At 48.3% G+C, this 20,541-nt stretch overlaps 1 protein-coding gene across 2 annotated transcripts in view; it reads right to left on the bottom strand.

Annotated features, from left to right (window-relative positions):
• Positions 1-20,541, bottom strand: part of HEG1 (heart development protein with EGF like domains 1) — a 90,620-nt gene that overhangs the window by 21,707 nt on the left and 48,372 nt on the right. The window contains exons 9-16 of one of the 2 annotated variants that reach the window (XM_084990919.1): positions 19,626-19,745; positions 19,212-19,331; positions 14,834-14,937; positions 11,808-11,866; positions 11,405-11,565; positions 7,094-7,228; positions 2,118-2,160; positions 1,972-2,009 (exon numbers count right to left, since the gene is read on the bottom strand). In XM_084990919.1, the coding sequence (XP_084847045.1) occupies positions 1,972-2,009; positions 2,118-2,160; positions 7,094-7,228; positions 11,405-11,565; positions 11,808-11,866; positions 14,834-14,937; positions 19,212-19,331; positions 19,626-19,745 (780 nt within the window). Of the gene's footprint in view, positions 1-1,971; positions 2,010-2,117; positions 2,161-7,093; positions 7,229-11,404; positions 11,566-11,807; positions 11,867-14,833; positions 18,791-19,211; positions 19,332-19,625; positions 19,746-20,541 lie in introns of those variants that run through there. The other variant, XR_014824632.1, reaches the window with a different exon arrangement.

The raw sequence follows: 20,541 nt of genomic DNA, 5'->3' as shown, positions 1-20,541 counted from the left end.
TAACCCACTGAGCGAGGCCAGGGATCGAACCCGCAACCTCATGGTTCCTAGGTGGATTCATTAACCACTGAGCCATGACAGAAACTCCTCTGTTTCATTCTATGTGTGGAGGACTGACGGGTGGGCTCTCTCACCTCCTGCTCCCTGGCTCACCCCTGGAGTGGCCACATCTCCACACTCTCACCTCGTCTCACTCATGCCCTTATTAAACCAAGTACACCCGTGTGTGACCTTGTGCCATCACGTGAAATCTCCATCTATCCTCACCCCCAGTTCCCAGCACGAGCGCTGCTAAAACCCTTGGAATTTCTGAGTGCTGGGGTGAGAGAAGCCTCTCTTGTTCAATAAAGTCGTGTCTACTTGTGGACTAGCAGACTCAGAACATGGACTGTCGGCACATTCGCCTACAGGTGAAGGACAAAGCCATCCTAACGTAAAGCACTGACGGTTCCTATTCCTGTTACATCCTATGTCCCAGAATTTCTCTCAGTAAATCTGAGGGTGACTTCAGTTTCTCAGGTCTCAAGATAAGAAAATGCCCGTGAACGTGGTCTGAAATGAATACCAACTTCTTTCCTCAAAGAACTGAACTGAGTGGGATATGTGCCACGAGCAGTTATCACTCCTCGACCCTGAGCCCTGCAGGAGGGCAGATGTCTATTGGGAGCAGGGGACCGTCCTGATGCTGCTGGTCTAAAGGGGCCCGTGTTCTCCTCTGTCCTCCTCACTGCAACCCGACCTGATTGTCCTGATTAAACTGCTTTCTTGCTCTAAGACTTTTGCTAGTTCCACAGTGGCTATTGATTAGAGTCTAAACGCTCAGCCTCCACCAAAATCTTCAACAGTCTGGTGCCCAAATACTCTGCCAACCTAACCCCCGACTCTCTACCTTTTTTTTTTTTTTTGGAGATTCTTTGGGGGGAAGGCTTTTAATTATAGGTTTATTTTTTTAAATTAGTATTGAGAATTTAGATTGCAGAAATAATAGTTTTCTGTTTAAAAAGATACATTTGTCGAAATTTTTTCATTTCTTCTAGACTTTTAAATTATTGGAAAAGTGTTTCAATCATACTATTTTTATATTTGGTGATTTCATTTTTATATTTGATTGTATTTATATGTGTGACAGGGTGACTCTGCTGTACAGTAGAAAACTGACAGAACACTGTAAGCCAACCACAATGGAAAAAATAAAAATAATTTTAAAAAAACCTGGAAATGATATCCACTGAACTTAGAGAGAGGAAATAATAATATAGAAAATGAATGTATCCTCAAGAAACAACATAGATGAATCAGATTCCTTGAAGTGACTAGAAATACTGCTCTTTTGGTAGAATGAGCAAAGTGAGAGAAAGCAAGGACAAATATCAAATAAAAAAATGAGGAGTTCCCGTCGTGGCGCAGCAGAAATGAATCCGACTAGGAACCATGAGGTTGCAGGTTTGATCCCTGGCCTTGCTCAGGGGTTAAGGATCCGGCATTGCCGTAAGCTGTGGTGTAGGTTGCAGACATGGCTTGGATCCTGCGTTGCTGTGGCCGTGGTGTAGGCCAGCGGCTACAGCACTGATTGGACCCCTAGCCTGGGAACCTCCATATGCCACAGGTGCGGCCCTAAAAAAACCAAAAATAGCAAAAAAACAAAAAAAAAAAAGTGAAATCACCTTCTTCTCTTTCTATCCTCAGCCACACCCACTGACACACTGTCCAGAAATCCAGGGGCCCAGGCTGCCCCAAGACCTTTGTTTAGAGTGTTTCTTCTACCTGGACTCCTTCTTCCTCCATGCCTGCCCAAGAGTCTGCCCCAAATCTCCCATCCTGTCCCTTCAGGAAGCACTCAGAAGCCCCTTCTATTCTCCTGGGGTGGGGTCCCTCCCCCACGGCTGAACACCTCATGCCTAGTTTATTGATCAAGCCTCAGAGGGGGTCAGGCTCCTCCGGAAAGGGCTTCTCTCACTCCTGCATACTCACGGTTTCCACAGTTGAGACCACCAAGGCCGAATGGGCAACTGCAAGTGGACAAAGAAGAAGCATTAGTTTCAAACAGCAAAAGAAATAACCTGAGTAACTTCTAAATAAGGTTTGGAACAAATGGATCAGAAGAACACAGAGCCTACCTCGTACAGGTTTCATTTTCAAGCCTATATCCATCTTCACATGCTGGAAGAGAAAAGGAAAATCCATGAATGTGTCTACTGACCTCTCCTGGCCCAAAGTGACACTTAAACCCCAGCCACCCCAAGATCCACAAGAACATTCTAACCAGAAGGCTGCAATTAGCTTTAGAATGATCTATTATCTGGTCTAGATTCTGTTGCCAGCTTTAATATTAATTTTATCCAAAACATTTCTTACCCTCTGTGGCTCTCAGTTTCCCACCAAGAAAACAAAGGATAATAGTAATACTGAGAACAATAATACCTGTTTTATAGTTTCGAGAAAGGGATTAAGTAACACAAGGCACGCAAATGACTCAGCACAGCCCCTGGCACATAGTAACCATTAACTGAATGTGCGTAGCTGTAATTATCATCCAGCCAATGAGATTCTTTTTAGCCGTTCTCTGTGGCCCCGTGGAACATCCTTCCATAAACACAAAGACAAATGCTTCATATTCTTTAAGAAAGTCAAATGGTTAACCTGCTGTTGGCACCCTCAGTCCCCTTCCGTGAGGAAATGAGAGCTGTGATGCCTTCAGAGCCACCTGGTGGGGGCCTTGGCTTCCGTAGGAGAATGCTCACCCGGTGGTCTGTGCAGGCGATTGTGGACATTCCTAGATGAGCCCTAAGTGGCACGCCACCCAAGACCATGGCTTTGAACCCTCTGGCAGTGCGGCTCATGGACCACTGCTTCACTGAAGGCCCGTGGGCCAGCCATTTCCCTGGATCAGCAGTTCCTGAATTTATCTGATCACGGAACATTTTCCACACTACAATAAACTGACCGAACACAGATCACAGAATGAGCTGTAAAGCATGCTTGGATGAAAGCAGACAATAAAAAATAGCCTCATTCAAATTCATTACTGCAAGGAATGACAGAAATTTGATTCATGTTTAATGTATGATATATGCTGCATACAAGATCACGGGAAAGAGAAGGTACATGGACTAGAGCAGCGATCCCCTGGACACATGTTGATGGCGAGAAGTGCATTTCAGCAGCACTCGGGCTCAGGGGCTGCATGTGCAGACTGGGACAAGGGGGACCTCTCACAGCCCTCTTGCATCCTCCTTTAAGGATCGGTGCAGGATAACGTTAACTACATAGATGTGCTTAACACTGCTCTTCCTGCTCTTTCTTTCTCCCTCCCTCCTTTCCTTCCTTCTGTTTTTGGCTTTTTAGGGCCACATCCACAGCACATGGAAGTTCCCAGGCTAGGGGTCAAATCAGAGCTGCAGGCGCTGGCCTATGCCTCAGCCACAGCAACAGGGGATCTGAGCCTCATCTGTGACCTACACCACAGCTCTCAGCAATGCTGGATCCTTAACCCACTGAGTGAGGCCAGGGATCGAACCCACATCCTCATGAATACCAGTCAGGTTTGTAACCCACTGAGCCACAATGGGAACTCCCTTCCTTCCTTCCTTTCTCCATCTATCTTTCTTCTTTCTTTCCTTCTCCCCTCCCCCCTTTTATTTTCTTTCTGCAGGCTCACTTTCCTGCTAGCCTCAACAAAGTAGTCACTGTATGTCTCCTTCAAGCTGATTTCCCTTTATATTAAATCTTATTTTATTTACAATGAATTTTCATTAGGCACTTCAAATCTTTTCTGCACCGAGGTAGAGCAGATTCATATCCCATATTGGGGAAGGAGGAACATGGCCCATCTCCCAAATCTTTGATACCTTTGTGTCCTCTGAGTTCTCTGAGCTGGCATGACTCAAGGGGGGCCTTCTCTAGGGAACAAGTGGAGCCCGCCTCCCTCCCTGGCGTGGAAAGCCACATGCCCTGGCCATCCTTGTGCTATGGCTAGGTCGTGGGAGCGGGGAGGCTGCCCCTGGGTGACCCACAGCTCTGCCTGCAGGACAGCTGTGCAGGGACTGCCAGCTTCCCAGTGGCGGCTCCTCCCCACCCATCTCGGCCCTGAGGCAGGCTGATGTCACCCAGTCGTTCTATTCTGAACTCTTCTTCCTGGAAATGTTTTTACCTCGAATCTGTCCACCCAAACCTCATCTGCTGGGTGGGAGCTTTTCCACCCCGTGGCTGTCATCCCGCCAGATGTGAGGTCCATCTGTTGTCCTGCCCACAAGCTGATGGGCTGGGCTGTTTTCATGTCACTTCAAAAGTGGTCTGGCTCCCTGGTGTAATGACGTTTCCTTACTTCAGATGAGCTCACTCAGTCATTCGTCAAGGACTGAGCGCTACTGTGGGGCTGGCACTGCTCTTGGGGCTCTTGGAAGGAAAGCTTACCATAGGCGCTCCTGTGTGCCTTAGGACCCAGCTCCTCATCTCCATGCCCTGGAGGGCCTCTGACCCTTGAAGTGCTGGTGATGAAGTAAGCGTGGCAACAGCCAGTATATATGCCCAAAGTGGGCTTCCCCAGTAATAAGGAACTCGAGCAAATTCAACCCTTCTGGGCTTTTAAATAAAATCAGTGAGTGGTGGTATCCTCGAGGCTCTTTTGACCCCTTGCCACAAACTGTATCAAGACCTGCCAATCTTGGCCCACCACATTCCCTGCCCTACCATCCATCTGTTCCTTCAACAGACATTTGCAGAACCCAAAGTGTGCCAGCAAGCTCCAGAGGCAGGCACCCAAGGCATGTGCAGGCTGGGCAGAGAAAGAGACCTGCAGGCAGAGGGCTGGAATTCATCAGGATGCCTGGGTGATGGAAGGAGGCCAAGACCCCTAGGCAAAGGACACCTACTTTAATTTTACATGACGCTTTGAGAGTCTGGTAAAGACATTTTAGGAGACACTAAGAAGCGTCGTGTGTGTGTGTGTGTGTGTGTGTGTGTGTGTGTGTGTGTACAACAGAAAAAATACATACTTGCTGATGTCCAGCTATGAATTGCAGAGATTTATAAAACACATCCTATATGCCTCTCTTGCCCATTTATACCCCATTATGACCCCAGATTTGAGAAGTCTGAGAAACAGCATGCCTCTTAACTATCCCTGTGTTCCCGCACCAATGGCCAGAAGATGTCACTGTAACCCCTCAGAACCCAGCTGACTGGGCTGTGGCCCAAGGAGCTTGGGGATCCGTTCAAGGGGAGCGCTGATAGCCTTGGATGCAAATCTACTCACTGGAGACTGCAGAAAGGAGGCTGTGCGGGGCCTCGGCCCTGAGCCCTGAAGCTAACTGGGTTTCCTTGTGCTGATTCTCAGGTCATTAGTGATAAACCTAAGGGGGCTGATGCCTGTGTCCGTGCATCTGGTCAACCTTGGACAGCTCTGCTGTTGCTAATGCTAGTCTGGAGGTGACACCGTTAGGAAGCGGCTGACTTGGAAAGAGAGGGAACTGGCCAAAAGCAGAGGTGGCCCAGCTGCTCTTAAGCCCCCCTCCCCCCACCCCACCCTGGCCAGTCGCTGAGGCTCTGTGTACAGAAACCACCGCTCCTCTGCCCTGCACGGCCACCCGGGCTCCAGGGACATCAACAGAGGGCACCTTCCCACAGGAAGTGGGCTCAAGGCCCAATCTCTAAGATGGGCCAGGAGCACTTTGCATGAGATCAGATAAGAGGGAACCAGGAAGCATCCAAGCCCCCCACCCAATACACCCCTCCCAGGGCCTCACGCAGAGCTGAGGAGGTGCACTTTCAAAGCACTGAAGTCAGAGGGTCTGGAGCTCAGGGTGAGAGCACTGCCCCGAGATGTATTTTTATCCTCTCCTCTCAGGGGAAGTCCTGAAATAAGTAGCATGTCCCCTTTCCCCAGGATGCGATTTGTACTCAGATTCTAGTACATCTGTCACCAGCAGGCGTTGACTGAGCAGAAAAACTGGGCCAAACGCGTTCTCATGTGATGGGAGGTTTAAGGCTCCACGATGCCTTTATGATGCTAGTTTTCCTGTGATCGTGGATTGCAGCAGGTAACTCAGGGTACCCAGAGTGCCAGGCTTGAATTCATTGTGCTTTGGAGCACTGTCCTTGCACTGCACTCACTGAGCAGCCTTCACTTCAAACTGGATGAGTTCAATCCTCACCAAAGACATTAGCAGAATGAGGCTTGTGCCATGACACTTTTAAGACCAGAACTTGTTGGCTCAACCTGGGTAAGATACAGGTGCAAATGCAGACGGCCCACAGAGCATCTCCACAGTCACTGCCCTTTGATTCTTAGTCTATCCAACGTGGTCTCCCTGTACCCACTTCACAGAAGGGGAAACTCAGGCTCAGGAAAGCCACGTGACTTCCCTGAGATGATGGATGCCCAGCAGGCACCGTGGGGCTCGGACTCAGGTCTCCCGAGCTACCAGCTGCCACTGAGAGGTATAGCCCTGCCTCCATGCTGGTATTCCCATTGTATTATTTATTTATTTATTTTTCTTTTTACCTGCGGCATATAGACGTTCCCGGGCTAGGGGTGGAATCAGAGTTGCAGCTGCCAGCCTACACCACAGCCACAGCAACAGCAGATCTGAGCAGCATCTGTGACCTACACCACAGCTTGGGGCAACGCCAGATCCTTAACTCACTGATCGAGGCCAGGGAATCAAACCTGCATCCCCACATCCTCACAGACAACAGTTGGGTTCTTAACCCACTGAGCCGCAAAGGGAACTCCAGATATTTCCATTTTAAAAGATCAACATACAATAGAATAAAGTTTTGGGAATTCAAACAATAATTTTTCTAATTTTCCCTAAATAGGGGGGAAAAGAAAAGAAAGAAAAGACCTGGCCACCACAGGCATTCCCTTCTCTTTTCTTTCCCTTTCAATCTGATTGGCCAGAGCAGTGTGTACCAGTCAGAAATAATGCTATTATTCCAAGGAGATAATGCATTCAATCCTGCTGGGAGTAAAATCACCAGAACTGGTTACCCCCAGATTAGAACAGTCACCCCTAGAGCAGAGAGAGCAACCCAGGCAGAGAAAAGCACCTTCCCCGTCTCTCAGGCCACAGGACCCCAGAGCTGCCGGTACCTCGGCAGGAGTGGTCCATCTTGTTGAACTGGAAGTAGCCGGACTTGCATTGGCACAGTGCGACCCCATCCAGATCGGTACAGATGGAGGTCTCTTTGTCACATTCTGGAGTCTTCCGCTTGCACAAGCTGCCCGCTGGAATGGAAAAACAAGACAGTGAAACAAAACAAAGCTTGCTCCACGTCAAACATTAAGATGCATGAACTTTCTATTTCAAGAGGCTGGGAGAACCGTTTCCACAAGAGCCGGTGTGCTCCTCTCGAGGCTGCTGCTGCACTGCCTGAGGCCACTCCTCCCCCCCTTCCCCAGGTCAGGCTCAGGCCTGTTACCAAAAGTTTCTGCAGCCTGCCATGGGACAGAAAGCAAACCCAGAAGAAATGGGGTGCTGTCCTCAGTTCCAGCATCCTCTGCAAACCTGGCCCTTGATGGGTGGTGCCCTCCATGCTCAAGGGCTGCAGGGGAGAATCAGCACACACCCAGAAAGCTGGACCACGCTCTGTTAGGAAGACCTGCTGGGGGGTGGCTCTCCCCACATCTGTCTGGCCTAAGGGGAAACAGCGCCTGCCACCGCACAGACATGCTTGAAGGGGAGGTGTGCAAGGTAACCTGGGCGGCAGAGTTTGCAGCCTCCCGACCTTACAGCCCGGGGGCTTGCTCGCCTCTAGGTCGTCAGCACCTTGCGGACACCGGTCCACACACGGGCTTGATACCTGAGCAATAAAGCTGCCTTTGGACGCCAGTCACCTGGCCCCCACCCAGACAGGCAGCAGAGGGGGTGCTCAATCTTTTGGGCTCTGTCTCCTTCACTTTAGAGCCTTAGTTGTTTTTTTTTTAATTAATTAACATGTTTTGAAATATAGTTGACTTACAATGTTGTGTGGATTTCTGCTATACAGCAAAGGGGCCCAGTTATACATCGATACATTCTTCTTCCTATTCTTTTCCATTACGGTTTATCAGCACTAAAAGGTACGGCCCTGCCTCCAAGAGCTGCAGGATCCTGAATACAGTTCCCTGTGTTATACAGGAGGACACTGCTGTTGACTCGTTCTATACACTAGTTCGCATTTGCTAATCCCAAACATCCAATCGTTCCAGGCCTCAGTACTTAACAGCCACCTGGCTTTTTCCAGCTGTGGGCTTGTGGGCCATGCTCATTTCACAGATGACAAAGGACTCTTTCATTCTTATCAAAAAGTACTCATTGTCATGTGTGTGGCCCTCTCTGAGGTTGCGCACAGCAAACTCTTTCTGAGGTTATCCACAGCAGGCCCTCTCTGAGGTTGTGTACAGCAGGCCCTGAGTTTATATACAGAGGACCTTCTCAGAGTTTGTATACAGTGGACACAATGAGGGTGCCTTTTACCACCTAGAATAGGTCTGACAGAAAAACCACAAGTAATTGGAGTACACAGACAATAGAACAAATATATGAGACCAACTGGAGAGCAGACAGTAACTTCTTTACACTATGCAGAGGGCAGGGCAAGACTGATCTATGTTGTTGTTTTTGGATGAAGTTCAAGGATGGGGACAGAGCTGCAGGAGGACCACGTGTACCCTGGCCAGTGAAGTGTGGGCTCCCTTTTCCCCCCTTAGAAAAACACCAACCGATTCAGAAACCAGGTACCAGTTCTGAACATAGCAAAACTATACCCGCCACCCCTGCCCCAGGCAGGTTCTGGTGACAGGAGCAGACACCCCCCCCCACCAGGGGCCCCAGCATCCGCCTCCTTTTCTGTGTCTTGAAAGCCTGGGGCCCGTGGTGGCTTGGTCACAGGGAGGTTAGTTTAGGACACAACTTCAGCTCTCAGGGCTGAATTTCCTGTCTTTATCAGTGGATGCTGGCATGCTAAATCTGAACCCTATTTGTGTGTGTGATAGAATTTCCTTTGTTTATTGTGAAAGGTTTGTATTTAAGGGAGAAAAATGAAAAATGGAAAATCTCACCCAACAAACACTGTGAAGCTGGCACAGAGACGTATGAATGGCCACAATCTGTCATCTCAACTTTCTGAAGCCTCAATATAAAGAAATGCCTCCAGCACAAAAGGCGGCCCAGGCCGGCCCTAGTTTGTCCATCAGCCAGCCTGAGTTGCCTGGCCTGATTAGATATTTTCTGGAAGCCAATGTCACAACTGCCCTCTACCCTGGCCACGAGTCCCGCCTGCTGGCAGATTTTGCTCACCCTGCTGAAGTGGCCCTTCCCCACACAGAAACAGATTCAGGAGAAGCCAGGGAAAGCTGGCTCTGCCTCTGCGATGGAGGGGCAGCTATGCTAACAGGTCTTAAAGACCCTGTCATCAGTCCATCCCGGGAACCACACAGAGCACTGTCTCTGTTGAAGCCTGGCGATGCGACTATTCTGCATCCACGATTCCCATGGTCCTTCCCAGGGCACAACATCCGCCACACAGACAATGAGAATTCATGTACATCTAAGGCTGGGACACTCCCTGGGGGATTTCCAAGGACTCATGAAGCCTCTGGAGAGATGAGGGCTGCCCTTCTTTGAAAGGCGAGGAAGTAAATACTTTGTGAATTGAAGGGAAAAAAAACCTCCCCTTTCCGTGGCAGCATCCAGGGTAGCCCAGTGCTTCTCACAGGTCGGGACATCCAGAAGTCAGACCCAGCAGCTCCTGCTCTCCAACCCACCCTCCACCGCTCAGAGGGGTGAGCGAGAGACCAAGCAGGGTGTGTTGGCAAAACTGGGAGAAGCCCTGGGAGGGAAAACGGAGAAGTGAGGCTGTTTTGAGCTAAGACGCTTGGTCATCTTCATTCTCAGGGGCTCCCAAAGGAGAGGCAGAGAACGGAGACCAGCACATGTGGGAGCGGGAGGCATATGGGAAATTTCTGTGCCTTCCTCTTAATTTTGGTATGACCCTCACACCGCCCTAAAACAAACAAACAAACAAAAAATCTTTAAAAAAAAAAAAAAAAAAAGAATGGGACCTCGGCAAGGCAGGGTCTTACAAATCCAAACAGCTGGCACTTCATTTGCAAGAACCAAAATGCATTTACAAGGGAAAAAAGTAACCTGATCTACAACGCTGACCATATGGGATGCACTCCATCTGTGGTCAGTGAATTGAAAGGTCCCCTTCCTACCTTCTGGGGAGGAAAAACTGGGACCCTTGAATCACTGGCAAGAGAGAGAAAGTAAAATCAAAGGGTTCCTGCCTCAAAGGTTAGACACTGTATGATGGGGCAGGAATTTTTAGCTAATTCCTCAATGAAGCTGAATGACCGCAACTTCAACTCTAGAAAATTTAACTCTTTTTTTCCCCCCTCTAATGAATAACTAGCCCTTATATGGGCAAACTAGCGCTTATCCCAGAGAGAAAGGTTGACTGCCTCACCCCCACCCCCACTCCCAGCTCTGCAATGCACAGCCCCCCGCCTCCAAGAGAGCTCTCGGGACCAGCTTTTACAAAGCCCTGGCAACTGGGAACGTCCTGGATCTGCCAGCAGACAGAATACCAAACCTGCTACCTACAACTCGGGTCCAGCATCTGGGCACCAGATGCAGAGGTTCACGCAGCGCCTGCATCCCTCTCAGTCCTGTAAAATGAGCCAACTCTGACCACTTAGGAGATGCGGTGGGGGCAAACCCCCCGCTCGAGGAAGCACTTTTGATTCCAGCAGAGTTTTCTCAACCCAGAGCCGAAGAAACCTCCCTTCCCAGACCCACATCTGTCTTCCAAACTTGTGCCTAATCCCTTTCTTCATCTGCATCACACGAGACACACTGTGAAAGCTTTCCACAAAAACAGAAAAAGAACAAGAGAAGAGAAATCATGGACCACACTGGGAGCAGGCTGGCCTATAATCGTCTAGCCTCATTTCCGTGCATTTAGAATTTTGCAAACAAATACACAGAAAGAGGGGGTGATGCCGCACATGCTTTTGTCACCCTCATGATGAAGGTTTGGGGTCACTGACCAGCATGGACATCCTGTGTGTGAATTTCTATCTCTCCAGACAGAGTAGGAACCTTTCGAGGGAAAGAAGAGTGATTTCTGCTTCATTACATCAGCTCCTATAAACTGTCCAATAATGAAGCTGTACAGAAGATACAGAAGGGGCAGTGGGCTTAGGACAAGGGAACTTCCAGGCTGTGTGCACAGGACTGTGTGTGTCCTTGCACATGTACACAAAAGTGTGTACACACAAAGGCTGAATGCACGTTTCAAAGCCAGGCTGCCTCTGTGATGAGCTTTCCTGGGCTTGAGCCCCGAATGCCTTACATCTCTGCCCGAGGTCTGTGCCTAGCTGTAAGGGTGGGGTCCTCCCAGAGGGTCTTTCTCTTACCTCTAAAGATCCGCTTCTGAGACCCCAAGAGCTGGCAGACCTCAGCAGAGGACCTGCAGGCATTGACACATTTCTGCATCCCGTCGGCCAGGTCGAACAGCGTCACGTTGGAGGCCAGGGAAAAGGTGCTTTGCAGTGACATCACCACTGCACTGGGCTCCCTGCAGGCAAAGCAGGCAGGTTTAATTGTCCTAAAATGACATGTGGGCCCCAGGGCTTTTGGAAAACGAGTGCCCTCTCCATCCTCCAGCCAGGGCCTGGGAGAGCATGCAGGTCATGTGACCTGGGCCCTGGCTCACCCTACGGCTCAGGCCGAACAGGGCCCAGCTTTGGTGCTACCACCCATGGTGGGATATTCTCCCCTCTCTAGAGACTGGTTCCCAAATATAATCCTGTTGCTTACCTAGAAGCATGAGCTGTGGATCGGGTATAACCAGGCAATGTTGAAAAACACACATTTAACTGAAAGGAAGAACAGGTTGATTGTTAACTGTGAGCCAGACAAAAGCCTTGAACCTAGAACCGATTTCCTATTTTCAGGATCAAATAGGCATTTTCCAGCCGTCAAGTTATCAGCAGGTGGCTTTACACAGGATCGGTGTCCCCCCCCCCCTTTTTTTTGTTCTTCTCTTAAATGCCTTTCTGCTCTTACTCTGTTGTTCCATGAGTACAAAAGGGAGAGAGGCAGATAGTAAATCAGTGGGGAAAATCTTGGCAGGAAATGATGTTCAGAACAGCACCCTTGGACGTAAAACATCTTCAAAGGAGCAGATCTCTTCTAAGACCCAGGGTTTCAAAAACCTCAGAGGCAACTGTTTATTTGGACTTTGCATAGTGAACAAGCCTCACTGAAAAGGCTGGGTTCCTTTCAGCTACTCCAGGTCTGGCAGGCCATACGCAGACCCCCTCGTAATCTACAATGAGTTGACCTAACTCAAAGATAGGTCCTCTTCAAAAAGGCTCTCCATGGGAAATGACATTACATGGGTCAAGAGCCCTTTTGTTGAGAGCAAATTAAGAGCGACTCTTCCTGTGTTTGCCTTGTGCCCTTGGAAAGAGCAGAAAAAATCCCTGTAGGGCATGAAGTACCATGCCTGCTCCCCTACTCGTCCCTCAGTAGGGGCTAGGGATTCATTTTGTGCAGCAGAAGGTCTCAATACCTGCACCAATGCAACCCACCTGTCTTCAAAGCCTATGTGTCAGACACATCTCACCCTTCACAAGATGGATTCAAACACAGGATGCTATCAGACTCTCTTTGGCTTTGTATGATATGGCTTTATATGCATCAGGCAATGATTCATTACTATTACTACTTAAACTTTTTTTCTCCCAAGAAAAGACAGAAACGGCACGTTTCAGAAGAGAATGGTGGAGTTCCCGTTGTGGCACAGTGGTTAACGAATCCGACTAGGAACCATGAGGTTGCGGGTTCGGTCCCTGCCCTTGCTCAGTGGGTTAGCGATCCGGCGTTGCCGTGAGCTGTGGTGTAGGTTGCAGACACGGTTTGGATCCCGCGTTGCTGTGGCTCTGGTGTAGGCCGGTGGCTACAGCTCCGATTCAACCCCTAGCCTGGGAACCTCCACATGCCGTGGGAGCGGCCCAAGAAATAGCAACAACAACAACAACAACAAAAAAAGACAAAAAAAAAAGAAGAGAATGGTGTCTTGGGAAAAGCTGCTTGAGTCATAGCCTAAATCTTTACTATTTCTTGGGAATGGAGATATCCTAAATTATAATGTTGATACTGGGTAAAAATTGGTGAATCAGGTAAGTCACTAAGCACTATGTAATGGCAAGGACAGTACCTGTGCATAAGGTTCTCAGCCCCTGTACTATCTTAGAAGAAAATACTGACCTTCAGTCCAACGGAGAGGCAGCTGTGGTGCCATGCCAAGAACACCAAGTAAAGGGTTAGTAGACATAAAACACTACCATAGAGTAAAGAACTTGACCTTGTCCAAAGAAAGGTCTGGCCCTTGACTCCTGACAGGTACTCTAAGCCTTTGGAATGTCCTGCTTTGGTTTACCTGGAGGCCCTGGGGCATTCCAGGGAGTTTGTGTGATTTACGAGTGAGGTTTTGGGTTATAAGGTATCAGCCCATCCTCCAGAGGGGCTAGAGAATGAGGTCAGCCATAGGGGCAGTTGACTAAGTATGTTTTGGCTCAGGTAAGCCTCCCTGGCTGGCAATACTCCCCGAATATCAAACACATCATTGCTGAGAGAAGTTAACACTCTCCAAGACCCCCTGGAGAGAGGACTATTGGAAGCATGGAATCTGAAACCCTCCTGGACTCTACTCCATGCATCTCTTCCCTTGGCTGATGATAACCTGGTTCACTGTAATACACCATAACCATGAGTATAACAGATTGTAGGCAATCTGAAGGTCCTTCTAGTGCATTATCAGAACTGAGGGTTTCTTGGGGATCCCCAAACTCACAAATGGCATCAGCAGTGAGTGTGGTCTAGTGGATTATTCCCTAACTTTGCACTCTGTATAAAGTCAGGCCATGTCACTAACTTCCAGAGACTCTCAGTTTTCCATCTGTAAAAGTGTTGTCAATACCTCTTACAGGAGTGAGCCATCTGGCAAAGAGCCTGTCTCAGAGCAGATGCTCAATAGATACAGAAATGGAACTGGAATCTAAATTTTACACTAATAAAATCCACACTCCTATAAAATCCTATCAGTTTTGATTAATGTACTCTTACCCATAAAGAACAAATAAAATTCAAATCAGAAATCAATTAATCTCAAACTGATTTTAAGGGCAAATTTCAATTTCCTGAGCACCAAATCTTAGACTCAGGTAGCAGCTGAGAGGCAGCATTTACTGTCTGAGTTTCAGTTCCATCTTTTCTTCCTTCCTCTTCATTTTTCTTTCTTCTCTTTTTTTTTCCTGACAAAAAGTATGGAAGGAGGGAAAGAAGAATCAAAGGCCCCTAGATAATCTATTCAGAGAATTCTCAACCCTGGATAACAGGATTAACTGTTACATCTTTGGCACTCCCTTGAGAAAAAAAGCATCATTCTCCCCAAGCTCAGAAACACAGGAAAATCACGCAGCATGTCATCAGCAGATGGGACAGGAGGATTTTCCAGGTCTTTCCTCTTCACCCACGGCTCTTATTGGTGCATGTCACCTAAATATCTGTGACGGTGAGGCTGTACATGGAAAAGAAATGCCAAGGCTGCATGGGGGGGAGGGCACATTAGAAGAAATGCTTCTACCGGCTCCAGTGATTCTCAACACCTCCCTTCTGTTTCCAAGAGGCCTTTGATGTTACCTTAAAGTTCACCTCAGAATATAACAGAAATGAACAGCCCAGGAGATATAGCTGATCCCCAGGAGGTTCCCAGGCCTGAATAAAATCTGTTCTAGAAAACAAAGCACCAGCAGGAAGACGCCTTTCAGGAAACCTACCGTCTTAGTGATCTCATTTTCAACCTCACGGAGGTCTGCATGTTGTTCCATGGTGGTATTCAGAAACGTTTTCTTCAACTTAAACTCCGTCATGAAGGTTCTGACTGCAAGTGTAAACATAACCTGTTAGACCTCGCCAGGCCGACCTGTGCAAGGCTGAGTGTCTAAATCTCCAGGACACCCAGCCTTTCCCCTCCCCCCAGGACGTGCTCCATGCATTTCTTTCTCCTTGAGGGTGGAGACCCCTTCTCCCTCTCCTGGTTCCTCTAGCAAAGCAGGTGTACGGAGCTGCGCTTGGACCGAGCAGACCTTTGCGTGAAGGTGCCAAGGAGCCTCTTGGTGCAGGGGGAAGGCTCTGAGAGAGTGAGCCTTCCTGATGTCCCTCCCATGGCCTCCCACAGCTTAGATGCTCAGGGAAGCTGCGACAGAGAAGAGAGATGAGCTGGCCTCAAGAACACCCTCCCAGGAGGAGGGGAGGGAGGCATGGAGCTGGCAGGACTTCGCCTGGAGGAAAGCTCCTGCTCCCTAGTTCCTTTATCAAGTTTACCAAGTCCTCAAAGTCAAGGGCGTGCTCTGGTTTCCTCTTCTCATTCAGGTCACCTCCATCCAACCCCTTGCTCAGAGGAAATGCCTGCTCCATCATTGATAAAAGAGGCTTCCAGAAGCCGGGCTCCTTCCCAAGACCACTCAGTTCCCCAGGGCCAAAGTTAACATTTAACGTCATCTGTGTCCATCTTCCAAGTTCTTCTTACCCCCACCCCCTCCGCCCCCCAAGGAATCTGATAGTCTGAGGACAACCAAGGGACCACAGAGAAAGGTGCCAAACAAATGCGGGGGACCCCACTGCAGGGGCTGCCAGACTCCACGATTACAAGCCGTGTAATGAAAACAACCCACATACGAGATACTGTTAGGCTCAGACATGAACGAAAGTAGCTCCATTTTCAAGGCCCATTTCGCTCATAAAATAAAATTCTAGGGAACGTCGATTTGTGCCGACTGGGCCTGAGGGGAATGGAACTTACAAGTGAGCCGGCAATCCAAAATTTGGATAGCCTGCTTCCTATCTGGCTCTTATCTTCCTTTAGATTCAATTCTTCTCCTTCCCTCCGGACAAGAAAAAATAAATAACCCCAAACACAGAAACCCATGAAGCTGCTCTTTCATAGAAAGCTTGCCGGCTGAATTAAGAAAAAGGCCCGCAAATGAGCCAGGGAAAACATTTAACATCTTATACTTACTGTCTAAAGCCCTTAATCCTTATTTAACATCTTTTTGCTTGTTCTACAGTTCAGTGAAGCCAGCTGCTTAGGACTCTTTCTGAGCAGCAGGGAGCTCTTTGAAAATATTCTTGGCCAAATGAGAGCGTTTCAGCAGGCTCTAATTTGCATGTTCCTCTGATGTTTATGAACAATGAAGCTAAATGACTTGCAAAGGCAAAGCTGATTGTTAACACAATAAATGGCTCCCCTCCTGATGCACAGAGCCTGAGGGACCCTCCACCCTCGGGCGTCCAGAACCCTCACCCATTCCTTTGTCCTTTCATCTCACAGGCTGAAGTCTGTACCCAGACTCTGTGCGCAAACACATGTATGGAAACCGTCAAGTAGACAGATCCCTGCTGAATCAGGACAGTGAACGTGGCCTCTGCATTCAGTGTGAACAGGAAAAGGCACCACGGTGTCCTCCCAGCCCTGCCTTAGCCCAGGCATATGCACAGCACAAGCTGCAGTTCCATCATCAGGCTTTAAGGCAATTTTCAACTGTTGATTTCCATCAGTGATCAAAATGATTTTTTTAAAGGTCCATAGTTATTACTTTATATGCAGAGTAGTTTATCATTCTCATGGCTTTCAGTTCTGGTCCAAAAGATTAGAAGACTACTCTCAAAGGATGCCTCCCATCTGGAGGACCCTACCATTTTCCAAGCTTGTTCAAATGCCTTATTTCATTTGATCTACACACTAACCCCGAGTGGGAAGCAGAGCAGGTGCTAATCTGATTTTACAGATGAGGAAATTGAGGCTCAGAGGTCAGTGTGTGGGAGGTGCTGGCCGTGGAGCTAGATGCCCGGCCTTTGAGTTCCCGGACAAGGGTACTTTCTATGCTGTTTCAAAATAAAACCATTCCTATCATCTCCATTCTTAAACTGAACACTCCTCGCTTATTTTTCACAGGGTGTAACTCAATGGAATGGGTTTCCTACATGAAAATAAACTCTTAGACTACGAGGCACTCTCGACTTTGACCGATGTCCATAATCCCAAATTTTTCTTTCTTAAAAATAATGCTTGAACTTGATCTTTGTATTTGAAACAATGTTCAAAATTCTACCATTATTTCAGTCCAGTACCAACTGTTAAAATACACTTGTAGGCCCAAGACGGAGCTGCTCCTGCCCCGCACGCCACATCAGCAACTTGAACTTTCAAGTTCCTCTAAATGCTCCCCTGGACCAGGAACACAGCAGATCAGCCAGCCATTCCCCACCAGCAAAGCCAACCCTGAGCTCTATGCTTATTTCCTTGTTCCTTAACCTTTCTGAATAAGGGCAGCTATGCGACCCCAGCCAATCGTGCCCTGTTGCCGCCTTGCCGCTACCAGGCTCTGTACAATGCACTTTTGCCCAAAATTCCCGGGAGAAGCGTTGTGCTGCCTGCGGGGCCCTGCACTTCCCCAGTCCAGGGACTGCTTTCTCTTGCATGGAGGGGCATCAAATGTGTTACCAAATTGTTTTTGTCATTTGATACCACCTTCTTCGGAGGAGTCCCTTCTGTTTGGGGGTGAGGGGAGTAGGAAGTCCTGCACACAGTTTCCAAGGACACAGACCTTTGTTCTCTCAAAACGACACTAAGGGATGGCCTTTTCTGTGTCAGGTATCCCGCTGGGCGATTTAAGAGGATTCCAAGTTGAGTCACTAAACCCACCTGCTCCTCCGTTCAGCTTAGACAACCCTATGTTCCTCACTTCTAATTTCTTCAGCAAGTTCTGCATCAAAGTTGCCACTCGAACACAGGGTACACCCTGGGCACAAGAAGAACTCTTAGGACACACACAGCACTGTGAGGTGTTGGGACTGTGGGCTGCAAACCTGGCCTCTCCCCGAGCAGTTATGTAAGCTGGGCTGCTTAGGACTTTGTCGGGGCCTTTGTTTTCATTTGGGTTGTTTGTTTGCCTTTTAACCTATAATACGGAGATTATGTTTAAAATCAACCAGCTCCATGAAATCTATTAAATTAGGGATGTCAAAATATGACAAGTTGTATGATACAGTTATGACAGTAGCTTGGTAAAAATCATCTGCCTGGGGACAAGAATGTGAAGATCATTTTCAAAAATGAAAAGAATGTGGAGTTCCCTCATGGCTCGGTGGACTAAGGATCTGGCATTGTCACTTCTGTGGCTCTGGTTACAGCTGTGGCACAGGTTCCATCCCAGGCCTGGGAACTTCCGCATGTTGAGGGCACAGCCAAAAAAAAAAAAAAAAGAATATGAAAAGAGTGTGTGAATGTGGGAGGACAATCAGGGTTTTATTCTCTTTTTTCTCTCCCTACAACACTTTTTTTCCCTTTTACATACTCTTTGGTTAGAAGAGAATAGCCTTTTGATTTTTTTTTCCTAATTGTGGGGTGGGCTGGTTAAGCAAATAGTGTTAAGTACAAATGATGACATATTTACGCAGTCAATACAACGCTGGTATAATATTTTTTTTTATGACCGCACCCGTAGCTTATGGAAGTTCCCGGATCAAGAGCTGAATCTGAGCTGCTGCTGAAATTTACGTTGCAGCTGTCGCAACACCAGATCCTTTAACCCGCTGCACCAGGCTGGGGATCAAACCTGCGCCTCCACAGCGACCTAAGTTGCTGTAGTCAGATTTTTTTTTCTTTTTCCTTTCTATGGCCGTACCTGCAGTATATGGAAGTAAGGGGTGAAATTGGAGCTGCAGTTGCCGGCCTACACCACAGCCACAGCCACACTGGAGCTGCATTTTTGACCTACACTGCAGCTTGTGGCAACGCTGGATCCTTTACCCACTGATCGAGGCCAGAGATTAAACCTGCATCCTCACGGACACTATGTTGGATTCTTAACCCACTGTGCCACAATGGGGACTCCTTTTTTTCTCAAATATTTTTAATAACAAGAAAAATGTTCAAGAGATAAAGTTTGTTCAAATACATGACTTCAACTATTTAACAGTATAATGCACACTAAAAAGACTGCAAATAAAGTGGAGGAAGAAGTGTCTTCCACTCCTATGTTGCTTAAATTTACTGGACAAATACTGACTTTGATTAGGGAGAAAAAAGTATCTGTCACTTTGCAAAATACACCGTAGCACAGAAAGAATTCCGAGATAGAAGACCTCTCTTACCCAAATTGCATATCCCTTTTTCCAGCTGGTACCCCACTGGGCATCTGCAGGTGAAGGATCCCTGAGTATTGTTGCACGTGGCCAGGGGTGGGCAGGGGTTTGAGAGGCATTCATTCACATCTGCAGAGGAGGGAACACAAGGTAGCACTGAATCTGCAGCAGATGGCACAGTCATCACCCAGAACAAGGACCACAGGGGTATTCAGGGAGGGGTGGTGGTCCGGTGGGGCAGGAGGAAGCCAGATCATGGAGGCTTATCAACGTCACCCTGCAGATGGCACATAGGTAGGCTAACTCTCAGGGAAGCGGGGCACAAATTTAAAAATCTCACTCCCTGACATTTTGGAGGAAAGAGGAGTTTCCCATCCACCCGGTGTGATACTGTACTGTGGACCACTGCAGATGAACTCTTACCCACACTGCAGTCTTGCCCTTGCCAGGAAGGGGAGCACACACAGCGGTGCCCACGGCTGGTGGTGGGGTCCACGACGCACTTCCCGTCGTGGAGACAAGGGCGAGGGGTGCAGCTGTTCACTGAAAACACACATTTCAGGAATAAAGCAGTTAATCACCCAGGAAAGTAAAGACCGCTCTTGGTAAATATTTAATTCTTCCAGCTAATATTTGATTCTTGCTCATTTCTGTTTACTTGCCCTGAAAAGCCTTGCTACTAAATAGAATGGGCTCCCGGAGGGTCAGAAGAGATGCATCGGGACTGGTTATCCGCACTCGCTGTGTACACACACGCGTGCTACACTGCTGGGTCCCTGAATGCAGGAACGGGGGCCAATCCAGATGCTGCCTGTGGGTCCCTCGACTCAGGAGTGAGGATTACGCTGCCCTGTGAGATCTAAAGGATTCTACCTGAAGCCATGCCGATGTAAAACACACGTTAAGGCGAAAATGATAGCTGATGGACCATCCTCCCTGCTCCAAGGTTTCCCTCTTCCAAAGGTCTCACGCTGAAACTGCGCCTCTGCATGCTGAGCAGTCACTCAGAAAAATGCCTGGCCGTGAACACCATGATGCCCTCTCTTACGTGGGTGACAGGGAGCCTATCGGATTCACCCTGGCCCTGCGATGCTCAGACTCACTGCCATCTTCCAGCCCAACTCTCAAGGGCAGTGTCCATACCCTCCGTTTTGGCCCGCATTGTCATGCTCCTATGACACAATCACCACCTAACAAAGGTTTCTGACACACACTTAGAAAAGCCAAAACCCACAACACGAGGACAAAAATCATCTCTGGGGAGAAAGATCAGTGGTAGACTGAGAAAAAGAAGGCAGAAATCAAGAGTCCTCACTGCAGGAGTTCCTGTCATGGCTCG

Source organism: Sus scrofa, chromosome 13, assembly GCF_054392235.1.
Source record: "Sus scrofa isolate SSC_HxYL_T2T_F1_AM1 chromosome 13, Sscrofa_HxYL_maternal_Yorkshire_Landrace_v2.0, whole genome shotgun sequence".
Taxonomy (NCBI): Eukaryota; Metazoa; Chordata; class Mammalia; order Artiodactyla; family Suidae; genus Sus; species Sus scrofa.
Note: the sequence above shows the minus strand (reverse complement) of the source record. Positions and strands in the feature narration are given on the sequence as shown.